This window comes from Scardinius erythrophthalmus (genome assembly GCF_964197995.2).
Source record: "Scardinius erythrophthalmus genome assembly, chromosome: 15".
NCBI classification, from domain to species: domain Eukaryota; kingdom Metazoa; phylum Chordata; class Actinopteri; order Cypriniformes; family Leuciscidae; genus Scardinius; species Scardinius erythrophthalmus.
Genome location: NC_138235.1, coordinates 26354839 through 26373841, shown reverse-complemented (window position 1 = coordinate 26373841; position 19003 = coordinate 26354839). Strand labels below are relative to the sequence as shown.

Here is a 19003-nt window from a genome sequence, read left to right as displayed (position 1 = left end):
AAATTAACATCAGAAGACAAACTTAGAAATTGGTTAAACTCCCTCGGCCAGAATTTAGAGAAAAGATCAATGTTTTTAACCTGTGAAGGTGCCTGGATGTAAAACACTCCTGTCATTATTAAATGCCCAAGACAAAGCGCTAATGAATGAAACGGAAGTTTCTCCCGCATTGGCCGGTCTTCTGGCCGGCTCCCAGCCCTTGTGTGGAAACAGCTTTTGTTATAGCAGGAGTGTGGTACTTCGAATGACTGCAGTGTGATGTTGGGTCGCTTAGCTCAAGGAGTCCTGGCCGGTGCACCTTTTTGGGATGCTCCTGATGTTTGCAGTTGGGTGCAGGCCCAGAGGAACAAATAATGGCCTTCTTCATTCCCCACCATAGACTCCGATGCTTTGAAATGATTAACAGTCCCCCTTGATTTGCACCTTCAAAAACTTGTCAGTAGTTTGGCTGTGCGTTTGGAAAAAAACAGGGGTCTGAATTAACAATCCACATCTCTGTCTGAAATATTTGTGTGCTTTGAATGAAGGCAAGCTCTGTGGGAAAAGTTGCCTGTGTACTCGGTTCCCCCCAACGACCCCAAAACCTCCAATTAGAGTCACAGACTCTCCTCCTCGCGGTCGCTCGGTGCTGCTGTGTGATCGTGCGTTAAATTTAGATGCTGAGTGTTTTTAGTGTGGCTTTTTATGTACAGTGTGAGTGATGAGAATGCCCTAGTCTGCTTGAAAGATTTAGACCTTCAGAACGCAGTCAGTAACAGTGTCAAACATGTCCTCTAATGCTTCTCGCTTAATGCTGTTGATGGTGATATGAGCAAAAGTACTTATAGATGAATATATCTCTCAATATTTGGTAATTTGGGTTATTATTGTTTTTTCTATTGTTTAATTATTCACTTAACAAATTTTTTCATTTTAAATTTCATTAACAATAATAACACTTTTTTGGAGATAATTGCCAGTCATTGGTTTAGATATGCATATCTAGCCAGAACTTCTCTTCAGGGCTTGTAAAGTTTTATATGCACTTTCCACTTTGTATCTGTCATCCTCCTAATGCTGCTGACCGGATCTCTGAGAGCTTAACTGGTGCACTGGAACAAAGCATAGTTCTACAAGCTTGTTTGGGAATGGATAAAAAGTCCTGGATGTTGACATGCCTTGTGTTTATTGGATCCTGTGAGCGGTCCTGAAGGAGAACTCACAGCAAGGTTTCAAGTACTTTCTTGTGTGTGGTATAGGTAGTTGCTTTGAAGATCCCCTTTTAGCCAAATTGTATGGGGTTGTTCGCAGAACTCGTTCTTGTGTCCTTTTGTGCGTTTTTTGCTATCGTTTTTGTATGTTGTTAATATGAGCTAGACTGTTGCTAAATGTTTCTTTCAGTCATACTTTTAGTTTTTACTCCATCTAGCTGTACTTGAATGCTCAAATGTGTCTTGTGTTAAAGGTGCTCTAAGAGATGCCACGTGTTTTTTAGGCCAAAAATTTTTTTGTCACATACAGCAAACATCTCCTCACTATCCGCTAGCTGCTTGTCCCCTGAACACACTGTAAAAAAACGCGGTCTCTCTAGACACCACAGGCTCCACAAATGGCAACAAAAACAAACTGGGCTCACCCGCACCACGAAACATAACAAACAGTGCTCCAGCCAATCACTGGCAAGAAGTATTTGAGGGTGGGGTCTGGGGGGTTGTGCGTGTACACATGAAGGGGGTGTGGAGGAGAGAGAAGCATGAAGAGGGAAGTTTGAATTATGGCCGACACACGACCGAAGAGACAACGTTCCGATGAACAAATTGCAAAGAAGAGCGACAAGGATTAGAAATTTACATCGGAAAAACCTTCGAAAGGTGGCGAGAACTCCGCCGGCAGAAGGGCTTCCGATCCGACATTCAGTTGCTCTGTTTTTGCAGAACAGGTAAATCCATTTTTCTATCTAAACAGACGTTCATGTTCGCCAAATCAACACAAGGATGTAATTAGCTAGAACTATGCAGTCAGCGTTAACTTTGGTGAATACAACATATGTTTCTAGCAGCTAGCGATCAATCTCTATTGTAATGATCAAGCAAATTCACAGTAGGGCGACAATGTGTGTGAATGATTTTCACCCACTGTTATGAATTTCAATGTTCATTTATAGGCTATTGACAACTTTGACTAAATTTGTTTATGACGCTGCCGTTGTTTATGCTCACTGAGAAACGCGAAGCTAACATTATCTTGCTATTATTGCGTCCTTGTATGGGAGCTATAGTTATAATCTCAGGTGGCGAAACAATTTTAAGATAGTGTTTCTCTTTTTCTGCATTCTGTTCTGCAATATATAAAACCCTTTATCTAACTTGGTGACATTACACGCTGAATGAAGTATCAGTAAAACTTAACTTTGTTTGTAGTGAGACTGACTACTTTGACTTTCCTTTATGCCAGAAGGGAGGGGAGGAGGAGGGAGGAGACGGGATGAGGAGGAGGGAGGGTCTAGCTAGCCTCCGTTTTGTTTGACAACAATTCGAATGTCAACAAGAAGTTACAACTCCCGGGATCGCTTAGAGCACCTTTAATGACCATCCAATGACCATGTGTGTGTGTATATACACTGTAAAAAAATAATCGCAAAAAAACGGTCAAATGACTGGCAGCTACGGCTGCCAAACAAAAACCGTAAAATTAAAGTAAAATATCTTAATTCCAATAAAGTGCAAAAACTATAATTTTACAGAATTTTTCATTAAAAGTTTTAGAAAAAAACTCTGTTATTTTGCAGGTTTTTCCTTGTTTGAATGAAGATATTTTACCTTAATTTTACGTTTTTTGTTTGGCAGCCGTAGCTGCCAGTCATTTGACCGTTTTTTTGCGATTATTTTTTTACAGTGTATATACATATATATACATTAGAATTTTTATTTAAGGCTATTGCAATAATTTCCCAAAATGTAATTTGTCTGGAAATATTACAAAGTCTGTGAGATGTTAGAGTATAAGGTTATGAGGTGCATTATGTGAATGCTTGGCTAAAGAGATGTTTTTTTTTTTTGTTTTTTTTTTACATGCCAAACTTTATGATGTTTAAAATGATGATCAAATGAATTGGATAACAGAATCCATGTACCAATAACCATGGGAAACCAGGTTACTCTGACTACTTTCCCAAATGAAAGAGATGTGTCTTTAATCTAGATTTAAACTGGGAGACAGAGTCTGAGCCCTGAACATTATCAGGAAGGCTATTCCAGAGTTTAGGAGACAAATCTGGAAATGCTCTCCCTCCTTTTAGCGGACTTAGATATCCTAGGTACTACCAGAAGCCCTAAGTTTTGTGATCTTAAAGAACGTGATGGATTGTAGGGCAATAGAAGATCAGTTAAATACACAGAACCTAAACCGTTTAGGGCCTTAAAGGTCAGTAGCAATACTTTGTAATCGATATGGAACTTATCCTGTGTAGAGATGATAAAATTGGTGTTATATGATCATATTTTCTTGACCTAGTAAGAACTTTAGCAGCTGCATTTTGAACTAATTGTAGCTTGTTTTTTGAGGATGCAGGACAACCAGCTAGTAATGCATTACAGTAATCTAGTCTAGAGGTCATGAATGCATGAACTAACTTTTCTGCATCGGAAACAGATAGCATGTTCCGGAGCTTAGCAATGTTTCTGAGATGGAAGAAGGCTGTTTTTGTAAAATATGAAATATGATTTTCGAAAGACAAGTTGCCCAGGTCTTTAACTGTAGAGGATGACATAACAGTAGATCCTTCTAATTGCAAATTATCTTAAGAGATTCTGTGTAGTGTACAGGTTTTTGGTCCAATAAGTAATACCTCAGTCTTATCTGAATTTAATAGAAGATAATTATCCAATATTTTATATCTTTAACACACTCTGTCAACTTGGATAATTTAGAGAGTTAATTTGGTCGTAATGAAATATATAACCAAATAACTAAATTTATTATAAAAATAAATATAATCGGCATAACAGTAGAAACTAATTCCAATATTACAAAGTGGCAGCATATATATATATTGAAAATAGCAGAGGGCCTAACACAGATCCTTGCGGTACTCCATAACTTACTGACGTTATCTTAGATTTTCCCTGTTTTAAAAAGACAAAATGGAAATTGTCTGAAAGGTACGATCTAAACCACCTTAATGCCTGTCCTTGAATACCAGTGTATTGTTGTAGTTGATCTAAGAGTATTTTATGATCTATAGTGTCAAACGCAGCACTAAGATCAAGTAAAACTAGTATTGAGACACAGCCTTGGTCAGAAGCTAGAAGTGTAAGCCATTTGTAATTTTAACATGATGGGGCCTGAATCCAGACTGAAATTTTTCAGAGATATAATTTTTTTTCTTTCTTTTTTTTGCAAATTGAGCAGAAACCACTTTTTTACTTTTTTTAGACATAAATGTAAGATTTTAAATGGGTCTGTAATTTGCTAATTAATTTGGATCTAATTGTGGTTTCTTAATGAGAGGCTTAATAACCGCCAGCTTGAACGGTCTTGGGACATGACCTAGAGATAAAGACGAGTTAATAATATTGAGAAGAGGCTCTTCTGCTACAGGTAACAACTCTTTCAGTAGTTCAGTGGGTATTGGATCTAATAAACATTTTGTTAGTTTAGATGCAATGATAAGTTGATTTATCTATTCCCGTCCTGTAGTTGTAAAGCACTGCAATTGTTCTTGAGTGGCGATAATTGAGTCTGAATCATAAAACACTGTCAAAGGTTGTACATTTACAATTGCATTATGCTTTCTGATTTCTTTTGAAGTGAAGAAATTCATGTAGTCATTACTACTAAACTGTGATGAAATATTTTGTTCAGGTGATGTCTGTTTATTTGTTACTCTAGCCACTGTACTAAATAGCCTAAAAATGTTGGCTATTTTCTATTAGTTTGCGGAGATGCTCGGCCTGCTTTTGGGGCCTTTTTATAACAGGAAGTGCTGTCTTTCCATGCAACTCTAAAGACCTCTAAATGAGTTTGTTTCCATTTACGTTCTAGATTACAAGTTTCTTTCTTGATAGCGTGTGTAGCACTGTTGTACCATGGTGCATTACTTTTCTCTCTGACCTTTTTTAATCTGATCGGTGCAAGAGTTTCTAATGTACTAGAGAAAATGGTGCCCCTACAGCTAGTCTTGTCCTTTAGTTCTTTTGTGTGTTTGGGTACACTGAGCAGCTGAGACAGATCAGGCATGAATCTATCTATAGTATTTGGGAGAATTGTTTAACCTGGCGGATAACTCGGCAGACATGGCACGTTTCAGCAGTATGCAAGTTACAAGGGAGTGATCACAGTGACGACATCACTTTGCGGTAGAATAGATATCAGTAGGATTGTTTCCATGCGATATAATTAAATCTTGTGTATGGTTTCAAATGATGAGTGGGTCTAGTTACGTTTTGCTTGACCCCAAAGGAGTTTAATAAATCTGTAAACGCAGACCCTAACACATCATTTGTATTATCAACGTGAATGGTAAAATCACAGACAATCAATGCTTTGTCACAGAAGAACTGGGATAAAAGTTGACCTTTTGAAAGTAAAAAACGCTGATTCATCCAGTAATGAAACAAGTGAAGTATTTATGAGTGAGTCATTGAATCATTCATTCAAACAGATTTTTTTTTTTTAATAAATCATTCAGTTAAAGCAGTTCTAGGTAACTTTTCAACCTTCATAATATATTTCCAAGACTCTTGGACATCGACTTACAATAGGTTGAATGACATGTCTGCCATAGCCTGGCGGGGTCTGTATCGTTTTTAATCGTACTTTTAAACTTCGGGGTTCGGGTAGTATCCCCCGCGCACAAAAAGAACTACAAAATTCGACTGCTTTACGGCATAGGCTACCTCACCTCCCCCAACACGTCCTCACATGCTGTTGGACTTGTAAGTATGCTTATATTGTATATCACTCAGAGAAGCTTTCACTCGTTGGTGTGAGCTAAAAAGCACCTGGCGTTCTTGTTGATGGATTAGTAACTTAGACATCTTCGGAGGCTAGCTCGATGTTCGATGTCCGACGATTTGAAACGCGTTGTGTTTATTACCAAAGTCCTTTTATATAAATTGTCTCTGTTATTACCCAATCGAACTCGTGTAACTGTCTGTCTGTCACACGTTTTACCATCCACAGCATTACTTGATAGACAAAAATAGGACACGAATAAGCATCAAACAGAAACAATCTGCTTACAGAATGTTCGAGGCGCACATACAATACAGACTGCCGAAAGTTAAACAGGGCGCGCGCAGCTCTTAAAGGGGACACACCTTATTTCCACTCGTTACAGCTTCCATCCGACTGAACAGGGACCGGTATACAGGGGGGAGGGTATCAGGCCGTGATTGAAGAGACTGCTCTGCGTGAGTGGTATTTACGACAGTAACGTTAAATACAAGTAGTCCACAGCGACTCTAGGGGTCGTTGTTTGACCAAAACGGAATTCCTACCTAGTGTGGCTTTAATTACATATTTCAATAGACTTTTAATAGCAAATAACATTTTGTCAGGACCTCTAGTAAATTACATATTTTGTTTAGTTGTCTGTTCAGAATCGTGGGAGAATCGCAATCTCTATTTGAAACCAAAATTGTGATTCTCAATTTATCCTGAATCGTGCAGCTCTACTTACGAGTGGACATTTCTCTGAGCCCACCGCAAGTCGCGCACATCAGGCTATTTTACCTAATATTTGTGTTGTTGCGCATATTACTGTAACTTTGTTAGCTTAGCAACATGCTAACTTCAAACTCTACTGGAACATTTAGGAATAGAGTATCCATTGCATTTCATGTGGTGTGCTAAAAGGTTGCTGCCTATGTGGAACCTTCTGAATGAGTCATTTCCATTAGAATTAGGAAACCTCTTTAGAAGGCAGATGAGCTAAGTATGTTTTAGAACAAATCTAAAGATGGTCAGAAATACCCATTTCACTAGATGGCTTAATTCTCTTCATAATTTCACCCACTTTGTCTCTATCCTCTCTTGTCCATGGGGATATCATCTTTCACCAGCGTGACCAAACTGTTGACAGACAGTTTGAGAATTGATGGACTGAGAATGGAGGCAATGGTCCAGCTTTCTCAGCACTTTCAAAAATGTATAGACACGTGACTGATACTGTGCACATCCCTCTTCTCTCTTGTGATTGCAGTCACATCTTCTCCCCCTTGCAGCTTTTCCCCTGGTTCCCTTTCCCAAAACACCTCTCCTCCTGCCAAGTGTGCAGAGAGGTACTGTATGTGTTAGAGAGGGAAGGTCCTGCAGAAAATCTCAATCAGATAGTTACTGCTGTTCTACTTCTGTACTCAACTGCTACTTGAGATACCGTGTACAACGCTACAGTAATTTTAGTCAGACTGTTTTTGTAGAACATTGACCAATTAAAATCAAAAAGTATGCCTTGATGTCCCTATTAATGGCTATTTTTGTAGATTTGTGTTTGGAGCTCTGTGCTTAAAATAGGTCTTGCTGATATAATGCATTCAAATTTCAAAATGATTTTGTTGTTGATTTAAAAATGCGCTGTCATTTGATTAGTAAAACTGCCACATAAGTCTGAGTTTCTGTCTTTTTCCAAAAAAATCGATTCACAAATAGGTTTCAGTGATTTTCCTTGATTACTAAGAAATGTTGTCTTAGTCCCTCATGTGTTAAAATGTTTTAGTAATAAACACTGATGGTTGCCTACTTATACATTCATCTGTGTTGATAGATTAGTGCATATAAATTAAAATGATTTGAAGATATTTAGGTTGCTCTGACCGGATCAGAGATTTTCAGTGAAAATAACATAAATGTCTAAATATTATTACATTACAATTTAGAAATTGAGCAATGTTAAAGATTGAAAAATTGTGAGCTTAAAGAATAGCTTAAAATACATGCAAGGCTTGTAAGGATGCTTGTAAGGATGGAAAAATTTCCATTTAGCAGTTTTGTCTGAATATTGTATTTGGAAAAGGCCTGTGGTCAGTTGTATATGCAAGTGGGCCGCACCCACAGGAGGTATTGAAGCTGCAGTGTTTTACTGGGGGACTGACAGACTCAGAATGGTTTAAATACAGCAGCGGTTTTGCTGAGGATCTCTGACTTCTAGCTGAGTGGACTAGTGTCAGCAGTGGGGCAGGGCCAGATTACCCACAGTCCTGAGGCGGTTCTGCGGTTTACCTCAACAATGTCATCAGAATGACTGAGCAAAAATACTCTTCTGATTGTCGGGCTCTCTCCAGAGTTAGACAGAACTGACGCATACTTCGCCCTACCACCGACAATGAAAAGACCTCTGTCCACACGTCGAGAGAAAACATCTCTCAGGTTATAAAGAGCAAAAGTAAACCACTGTTTGTGGGCAGCACTTGGGAAATAAACAAACATAAAGCACCTACGCTGAAATAAGTGGTTTAATATTACGGCCGAATGAGTTTTCTTGGAATAAAAAGCACAGTTGTGAACTTGGTATGACCCTGCTGTGTTTCTGTGTTGAAACCAGTAACTTTGGCATGAGGAATGGTAGTTTTTCAGCAAAGCCTGCGACCACATCCACAAGGTTTTTCTTCTAAATGTTTTGTCCTGTCACATTTGCTTATTTCATAAGTGCTACATCTAAATGTTCTCCTCAACAAAAAATGGACTTCTTATTGCAGAAGCATTTAGTGGTTGACCATATGGGTTGTTCTAGATGCTGGATGATGACTGATTTTTGCTCATTTTATGCATAAGATCCAAAAGCCTGAGACCACTTGTGAAAATGCTTCAATTTTGCAATTTTCATATATTTGCTTTGATTGTTTGAAATAATATTAAGCATATTGCTTATTCAACTCAAAATGATCACATATTGTTAGAATAATTGGTCTGAGTGATGTATTTCATGCTTGCAATGTATTTCTCTGTTCCAGCTCCAAAGACATGCAGTCCGAAGCAGTTTGTGTGTAAAGACCAGGTAACCTGCATCTCCAAAGGCTGGCGCTGTGATGGAGAGAAAGACTGTCCCGACGGGTCTGATGAAGCCACAGATATCTGTGAGTAAACTGGTTTATCTGCCTCAGACGTGAACGGGATGATATCATGACATAAAGAGATGATATGATAAGCGTCATCATGGCAGAGCTGAAATATTTTGGCTTGTTTTGCAATTTTTTTGTGTGTCAAGTTAAAAATAGTTTTAAAAACTCATATCAAAACCTGTATGATCTTGCCTAGTTGCTTTTGAAAGGAAGAACATGTCCTGCTACGGATGGGTGATATGACAATTTTATTTCACAACATGAAACATTTTATTTCACGATAACAATATAGATAACGATAGTTATTTTTGTCATTTTGTTTTATTTTTGTTAGTAAAAATAAGAAAAAAGCTAATTACAAACACAATAAAAAAAATCTTATAAGGACATATACAATAAAACCAAAAATATGAATTAAACAAATTACGTTTTTCATGTACAATAGGTTTATTTAACATGTACTTAGAAATAGTACAAAAATTGAATAATGAAATGTAAAGATAAAATACCGCATAGTTTTCACTGTATGAATGAAATATAAATGTATTCTTAATAAAGCTACAAAAAGTGATTCAGTGAAGAGCAGTAAGTTTATTAGGCTGACCGAATGCACGGATCCATTATACTGATACACATCCGGTTTACACTCATCTGTTTACTTTTAATTGAGACATGACCAATTGTGTTTACATGAATACTCAACATGGTAGGCATTTTGACAAATGTGTGTATATTCGACTGTTCAAGTGCAATAAGACGTAAAAGAGAACTGAATTGGCAATTGCATGCTGTCTGAGAGACGTGGCTTTCTGTGCACGCGCTTCAGCAGTGTGTCAGTCAGCGCGAGCACCGCATTGAGTTCTTTTTCCACAGCTTATTGTGCTTAATAACTTTTTATCATGAAGCACGGAAATTGCTCTCTGATGAATTGGACAGCAAGGAAGAGCTGAAAATTATGGTTCAAGCAATCACTAAATTTACAATTATTTAGAGACACTGCATTTTGATCAGGGATGTACTGATATTAAAATTCTAACCAATACTGATGAGCCAATAATTATGACCAATACAAATTTTTATGTTTGTTTGTTTTGTCAAAATACTTAAAAAAATATATATATATATATATATATATTTTTAGGTGCTACAAGCAAATTTAGTAATGTATATTCATTTTGAGATTGGCCAAATATTACATTTAAACCTTGTTGTTAAAGGTAATAAATGAAATTAATTAATAAAATATTAATTATAAAATGAAATTGTGTTTTTAAAGATTAAATTGTAATAAGCATTAGATGACTGCGTTAAATATCTGATAAAGATCTGATAAACGATAAAATCTGTGATATCGACGGATGACTGATATGGTACCAGTATATCACGCAGTTGTGATTTTGATCATTATGAAATGTTTTAAAGTGTTTTTATGATTGGCCATCTCTTCTGAATAGCCGTAACCATTTATTGAGATGCAACACTATGCATACATGTTGATTGAGATTGAGATATATCTATATATATATATATATATATATATATATATATATATATATATATATATATATATATATATAATATCGATCAACATGTATGCATAGTGTTATGTAGGCGACCAAATGGTGGGTAACGGCAAACACAGACTACAAAGTGTGTGTTTGAAGGATGTTCTGTGTGTCTCTTCTGAGCGATGGCACTAATTAAACTGCTCTGTTTAGTCTGGCTGACTGCACACAGTCCTGTGATGTGAGCTCTTCTCAAACGCAAAAACAGGAGCCCAGCTCTTTATATTTAGCACTGACCGGCTCCTAAATGTTAACACACACGCAGGCCTAATGAAGCTGGTTGTACAACCGCACCTTACTTTACATCTGTCACACGAGCCAGACACCCTCACAGCAGGCAGCCATGATGATTTCACCATCAGCATTTGGGTAGTGCTTTACTGTCCAGCAGGGGAACAGACAGAGCTAGTTAAGTGTTTACGTATGACCTTCTGTGCTGTAATTGCAACCGCCTTTTAATCCTCACAGGCTGACAAACAAACTGCAAACATGCTTTCTTTGTAATGTTCACTAGTCCGTGTTTACACCTAATGGATTTGATTTATTTAGCCTCTCTTTATTATACAAATTTCTTGGTGGAAATTGTGGAATTCTTTTATTTTTATTTTTATTTAAGCATTGATGTTTCTCTTAAAGGGGTTATTGGATGCCCATTTTCCACAAGTTGGTATGATTCTTTAGGGTCTTCATGTAAAGTTTGTAACATACTTTGGTTAAAATTCCTCAATGGTTGTGTAAAACAACACCCTTTTTACCTCCTCAAAAACAGCTCTGTTCACAGCGACCCGTTTCGGTGCATGTCTCTTTAAATGATAATGAGCAACTGCTTACCCCACCCCTCTCTTCCATGGGGTGTGTCGACACAAGATGCGTAAAGTGCTGCCTTGGCAATCTGCCTTGGTGGACAGTATACAAATGGCTGAGGGCGGATATATGTTTATACGTGACAGTCCCCCAGTGGTCGTGGGCGGAGCATGAGCAATATGACATCATACTGCTCAGAAAATCCAAACGGCTTGATTATTGAGAGTGTTTAGGCTATTATTTGAGGATTTAAAAAAATGGAGAGAATGGATTTTTTTCATTGTATGGTGGTTGTGTCCACACACTGCAAAGGCACATTTATATGCAAACACCATATAAAAGTTAATTTTGCATCCAGTGACCACTTTAAGATTTTATTTTTACTATCCTTTCAAACAAAAAGTACTAGTAAGTGACCCATGGTATCTTATGGTAAAACTAATGATACACCAAATTTTTTTTTTTAAACCTAAATGACAGTTTTAATTTACCCGTAAACAAAAGTTTCGGCACTTTAATTAGGTTGTTTGATCTCTGTATGTTGTTCATGTTGATCTTGAATGTCTTCTCAGGTGATAAATTAAACTAATTGCAGTAAAGTTGTTCACCAACGAGCCGCATCTTGATATTTCTTCAGTGATTTTGTTTGAAACCGAAAATCTTTAAAAAAAATTTTTTATCTGTGAATCTGCTAAATTAATTAAAGATATGCACAGTTTGATGGCATATGATGGTAATACTGTGGTACTTTGATTTATACTATAGTACTGTATAGTAAATACCATGGTATTCTTAGGTACTTCAGAAAGAAACAATGGTAGTACCAATGTTCATATCCAAGAAACAACATTTACAGAAACATACTTTAAAAGTATCATATCAACTAACTTTATGGGCAGGGTGCAACGTACTACTATAGTATTTTGGATGTATACTATTGTAGAACCATATAGGAAATATGCCATATAGTCCCATTTTTATTAATATGAATTTTAGTGCCATAGTACTTTTACATACAGTACACACTCACATCTAATACTAGTACTGTACCATGGTACCACCACATGTTTTTTTTTTTTTTTTTTTTTTTCAAAATTCATGGTAATTCTCTGGCATTTTTTTGTAAGTGCCATTCAGTCTCTGCTAAATGAATTGACAATGCACAGCTTCCCTTACAAAAAAAGTACTGTGGGGTACCATGGTACAGTCTGGTGTTAATACCATGGCACTTTGAATTATAAATATATATGTGTACTTCGAGACGTTTACGATATTCATATAGGGTAAACGTACCTATTAAGCTCACCAAAATCTACATTGAGACATTTTTAGTGCACAAGATATTGGTTTTAGTACAAGAAGTTATTTTAAAATAAAATATTAATCTCTCACACTATAATATTTCATTTTATTTTAAATGACAAAAGTATTTCAATTAAGATGTACATCATTAAATATAAAAAGTCTGGCTGTGCTTAATGGGTACGTTTTGTACCCTTTAAGCACACCCCTGTTCCCAATAAGCTCACAACAAGTTTTATTAAAAATTCTTGTTTATTTTAAACAACCTTTTTAAGGAATAATTGAAAAAAGTTTTATTTGAAGGTACAGAGTCAATCACAAAAAAACAGAACACTAAAATCAAGCAACAAGGCATTCAATTTGATCAGGTAGCCTATCCTATTCATAGTGACGTGTCATTCAAACTCATTGCAACATCTAGACTAGTCCACGTTCAGCTATGTGTAACCCATATTGAAAAATCAAATAACAAAACAAACCAATGTGCTCCTTAAAGGGATACTCCACTTTTTTTGGAAATAGGCTCATTTTACAACTCCCCCAGAGTTAAACAGTTGAGTTTTACCGTTTTCGAATCCTTTCAGCCGATCTCCGGGTCTGGGGGTCCCACTTTTAGCATAGCTTAGCATAATGAATTGAACCGGACAAGACCATTAGCATCTCTCTCAAAAAAATGACCAAAGAGTTTCGATATTTTTCCTATTTAAAACTCGACTCTTCTGTAGTTACATTGTGTAATAAGACAGACGGAAAATGTAAAGTTTCAATTTTCTAGGCTGATATGGCTAGGAACTATACTCTCAAAATCGCACCTTTTCATTTTCCGTCGGTCTTAGTACACGATGTAACTACAGAAGAGTCGAGTTTTAAATAGCAAAAATATCGAAACTCTTTGGTCATTTTTTTGAGAGAGATGCTAATGGTCTTGTCCGGTTCAATTCATTATGCTAAGCTATGCTAAAAGTGGTACCGCCAGACCCGGAGATAGGCTGAATGGATTCGAAAACGGTAAAACTCAACTGTTTAACTCTGGGGGAGATTTAAAATGAGCTTATTTCCCAAAAAAGTGGAGTATCCCTTTAACTCTCTGGGTCAGAGATTTCCTGTCTACTCCAAACTTCTTGGACAGATACGACAGGTTTCTGATGGCTCCTTCTTTGTATGACATGCCTCTTTCATCTTTGGGCATACACTATAGTTTCGTCTAGCTTTTGTCATCTTAAGACTGTGAAAATAAGTTTATTAATCATTTTTTTGAAGATTAACATAGTGACAACCATCAGTTAATATTTAAATTCTTATTATTAAGTATTTACATAGACGTTTAATGTGGGTGAGCTTAAAGGGAGCACACACTGTGCTTAATTGGAGCAAAAACATTTTTTAATTAATAAATATTAAATTAAAATTTAAAGGAAAATATTTAGCTAAATTAATAATCTAGGTAATGTATTTTTATACCAATTTTAATATGAACAACTATTATAGACAATATCTATGAAATTATGCTTTTTCTAATTGATGTCACACTGAAGCTGTGTGATTGTCATAGTAGTGCACCCTTTAAGCTCACCTAACAATAATATGAATTCTTTAAAAATTACAGCAGTTTAAAACCACAGACTATCAATAAAATGTAAAATTATAATATTATGGATTTAAAAGTACAAGCCATTAATTCCTGTGAAGTAATATATTAATGTAGCACACAATCTTATACAGCTAGTAAGCTAGCTATGTTCGTAGCATCTGGGCTATGTTGCTAAAACTATCTTTTAGATCTAACTGTAATTATTTCCCACATCCAGGTTCCAGGTTATAATATGCAAAAGTCTAAACATTAATCTCTTAATTTTGCAATAAGATGATGTACTTCTTCAAAATAAAGGCTTAAACATATAAAAAATGCACATTTGAGGGGCTCCTCTTCTGGTGAAAGTTTTCAGACAGCTTTGAAAATAGCCGCCAGACAGTGTGAACACATGGACACACATATCTCAGTGTGCAATGGTCTGATTGGTTTAAAATTACAGGAGGTATATAGTAACAAACACATCAATTGGTTAATACATCAAATAGGATAATACATTGCTGTTTCTTTTTATAATCTGAGCTCCAAGATGGTAGTGTGCTTAATGGGTACTTGAGCTTAATAGGTACGTTTACCCTACCATTTTACTGACATGGTACTCCAATACCTCTTAAATACTTTTTCCATCAAGTTTCATGAAGTTTCATCAAGCCTCTTCCAAGAGAAGAGAATTACACAATATGTCCATCTGTAGTTTAAGGGCTTTGATGAGAAATTCACACAGGACTCCTCCAAATGTGAGGCCCATCATTTGGACATCTAACACAGAGTAGCTCCTGGGCGTTTGTGAACGATGTCCTCAAAGCACGTAAACATCAAAGAATTTTCCACCCTCAAATAAATTTTGTGCTGCGATCCCACCATCTGCCGCTCAAAAAGCGCCACTAATATAATTTCAAGGGCGCTAATGCAGTTTGGCTGAACACACAAAGGGGGCTTTTCATTAGACTGAAGCTCTGACCTTTTGATTTATCATGATCTGTTTCTGCCAATTACACACATTACACACTTAATCCTCTTTGTTAAAGCCATTTCCAACACTTAAAATTCAAGAGCATTTCAAATGAGAATGTACTGTATATACATTTTTGAGTTCGTGTCACATCTAATCCTGGTCTTAACTGTCATTTTGTTATTAGAGCCTTTGTGAATTTACCAGGCGGTGTCTGCCGGATGTAACGCCACATATATTTGACTCGAGAGAATTGAATAGATAAAATGAGATGGGTTGCAGTAACTTGTTTATCAATTGTTCTGTTTTTGAAACAAACATACTCGTTCCATTCGGACCAAGTCTGGTGGCTGTAGCTCAGGGTTCAGTTGAGACTTGTCTTGTGCTCATAAGGTGTGTGTTTGAAGGCTGTCCTTGTGTTCTACTCTCTCTCTAGTTCAGGTTAATTTGTAACTAACAGACTGAGTTCCCACCAATGTCATGCTGCCAGAGCACATACATCTCTCCCTCTTTTGCTTCTCTCTCACTTTCTCTCTGGGTGTAAATCAGTTTTTTTCAACAAACCTGGCGCCCAATGTAGGTCTTGTTTATATCTTTAAGTAGGTCAGTATATCATTATAAAAGCACTGCGATAAGAGACAAGAGCACTGAGGAACTCCTGTTCTGTGCGTGTGGAATTGAAGTTTTAAAGATGTGTGTTCAGCATAGTCATTTTGTTCATTTTGATCAATTACTTGAGTTGAAATAACTATTTATATTAATCAATAATAATAATAATGTAGTAAAATAGCAATAATAATGATTACTATTATTATTTTTATTAACATATTTAAATGTTATATATTTGATATGTATTCAAATTTAGATTTCTTTTTTTTTTAACTATATATTTTAAAACCCTAACATTCAAAAAATAAATGAGGTCCCTTTTTGGCATGTTTGTTTAGTTTTGTTTTCATTGATTATTGTGAAATGAAACATTATTGGATTTTCTTGTTTGATAATTGCTGCCACTTCCATACATGGGTACTTTTTGCCCATCCTTAGTATGTGTAAGCGCCAGCCTTAGAAGTATGCCATATTGAGTCATGCCGCTTTTTCATTTTGTCTTGTGTCTTAATTGCACGACTGTTCCCAGGTGTCTTACCTAAGCTGCAATTACCCTCCCGAGGTAAAGACAGACTCTCACAGTCTGGCTGTTTCAGGGCATCACGCTGCAAGCCCGTGGAGCTCATCTGACTCATCTTTCCCAGGCAGACTCAAAGAAGCTAAATGAGATATCAAATTCTCTTTGTGACATTTTTCCAGTTTTGTTCTTCTCTCCTCTCTCATTTGCTGCTTCTCTGGGAATTTGTTTCTGAGTCTTTGCCTTTAATTTTACTCTTCAGCTATGTTCCAAACCCTTGTAAGCCACCTACCTAGAAGGCATGTTTAGAAATCATTGGCTGTCCCAATCAGTAAGCAGCAAATTTATACTGTTTTATGATAGGTAATAAATTGTAATATTTACACAGACTGTAAAAAATCTGAAATCTACGGTAAAAAATGGCAGCTGTGGTTACCAGAAATTTACAGATTATTATTTTAAGGTTATTAGCATATTTCATTGGCTGAAATAATATGAATATGCCGGTATTACTTCATATATACTTTATTTAATTATAATATACTGACAACCCCCTTAAAAATAGATGGTATAGAGAAAAAACACTTGATGAATCAAAGTTCATGACATTTTCTACAAGCTGAGGTAAATACAAATATAGGTGCACAGTTTCAGTAACACACATATACTAAAATAATGCAATAAACATACATTAGACAACATAAGATATACATAACTGATAAGAAAAAATAAATAAGAAACAGTTATTTCAATGAAAAAAAGAATCAAATGTGAGCTGCCACACAGAATTCTGGGAATGTCAAATGTCATTTTTTCACTGTAAATTGTAAGATGAATTGTTCTTTTTCAATTCAGGAAACTGTACATTTAACCATATTTTACTATAAAATTACATGAAATGTACTATTAGATCTATTCATTTTTTTCACCATATAGAGGAAAGGAACTTGCAATTAACCAATTAATAGGTTTTTACCGTAGCATTTTTAGTCTTTTACCTTAAAAATTAAGAACATTTTTGCACAATATTACAAAAAATGTAGGATTTTTAATCAGGCACCAAATAGACTACCCATTACATTCTTTCAGCTAATAGAATAATTTTGCATGAGGATATGGTTTGGATTAGGAATGCCTGTTCTATTTATTTAATATTTAACCCCAATTACAACAAGATTTTTTTTTTTTTTTTTTTTTAAGTGTGTAGAATATCACATAATGATTTTATGGCCAGCAATCCAGCATGATTGTGGTCAGGGCAGACGCTTTTACTTTCATCTGTGCGGGTCACTTTTGGGCCATGGAAGAAATGTAATTTTAAAAAAGAGACACTAACTGCACAAAATGTATTGGTAAATCAGCAGTCTTGTTCCAGAAAGCTCTGGGGAAAGGAGAGTGCTCAGCGTGGGGCCACATGCATTTGAGTGTGTATGTAAATGCTGCCTTTTCACATTCAGATGCTGTTTTAGACTCTTTGATTGAATGGGTGAGGAGGAGTGATTATTCAGTGTAATTTGCACTTGTGTAAGGCTGTTGCCACCCACAGCCGCCCCTGAGGAGACTGATATCTATCTGTGTCATTACAGCCATTACTTGGATTGAGAGAAGGTCATCAGACCCTTATTTATTTTTATTTTTTTTCGCGGGAATGCGAGATCCGATCTGTTATCCAGATACAGAAGCCACTTGATGTGGACAGGTGTAAACGCACCGTGTCCTGATTGGCTTATGATTCGGATCACGATGATCGCATGTTAATGCCAAGTGTAAATGCAGCCATATAAACTTTCTTTTAGTTTATGATAGTAATACACAGACAGGTAGCCTTTATAGGCTCTAGCACTAGCCAAATCAAACCCGAGAGTGCGTTTTCTTTTAATCCGCAGAGTTTGCTGTCTTGTAAACATATCGAAGTATGACTGTTTTCTTGGTTGTGTTTGTTGTTCACCATATATCATATTTCATAATACATTGTAAAAAGTGGTAAACTGATTTTATAAGATTTTTTTCTAATTGAGATAACATTGGTGTAACCTTCTGTTATCAGATACGTTTCTTCATATAAATTACTTTTGAGTTTAGTAAAATAATAATATAATTATTGACTGTGAGGTCATAAAACAATAAAAGTGTATTTAGTTTTATGATTTATTTCAATGTTAAGATTATATTAATATTCCCACAAGTCTGTAGTATTTTAAACCAATCAAGGTCTAGTCAGATAAATGTGTTTCAGTTGCCATATGCATTATATTTATCAGTATTTATTTATTCTCCTTACTATGAAGTTGTCAAAATGTTAGACATTACTTTGAATATGTCTTTCAATGTTTTTAAGAATTCAATGATTGAAATTATTTGTTTAAAGTAACCTATAATTTCAAGAGGGAGATAAATTCATGAGAGAAGAGAGGTGAAATTCATGAATGAGGAAAAGAGCAAAGGTGTAATAGAATATGTAAATGAATGGAAGTGTAGGTATGAACTATTCTGTTGTTGAGGAATGACCTTGGTTGCAATGAGTATTCTGGATGGCAGAAACCAAGATCAGAGGTGCGTTTCATCGCCTGACCCGATTCATCTGTTATTGGGAACAGGAACAGAAGGTTTGCAAGGACATTGCGT

At 36.0% G+C, this 19003-nt stretch overlaps 1 protein-coding gene across 1 annotated transcript in view; it reads left to right on the top strand.

Annotated features, from left to right (window-relative positions):
* The window catches only part of lrp1ab (low density lipoprotein receptor-related protein 1Ab), a 134582-nt gene that overhangs the window by 24841 nt on the left and 90738 nt on the right, over nucleotides 1-19003 (top strand). Inside the window, exon 2 of the mRNA XM_081385685.1 lies at nucleotides 8931-9053. Coding sequence (XP_081241811.1) covers nucleotides 8931-9053 — 123 coding nt within the window. The remainder of the gene's footprint in view (nucleotides 1-8930; nucleotides 9054-19003) is intronic.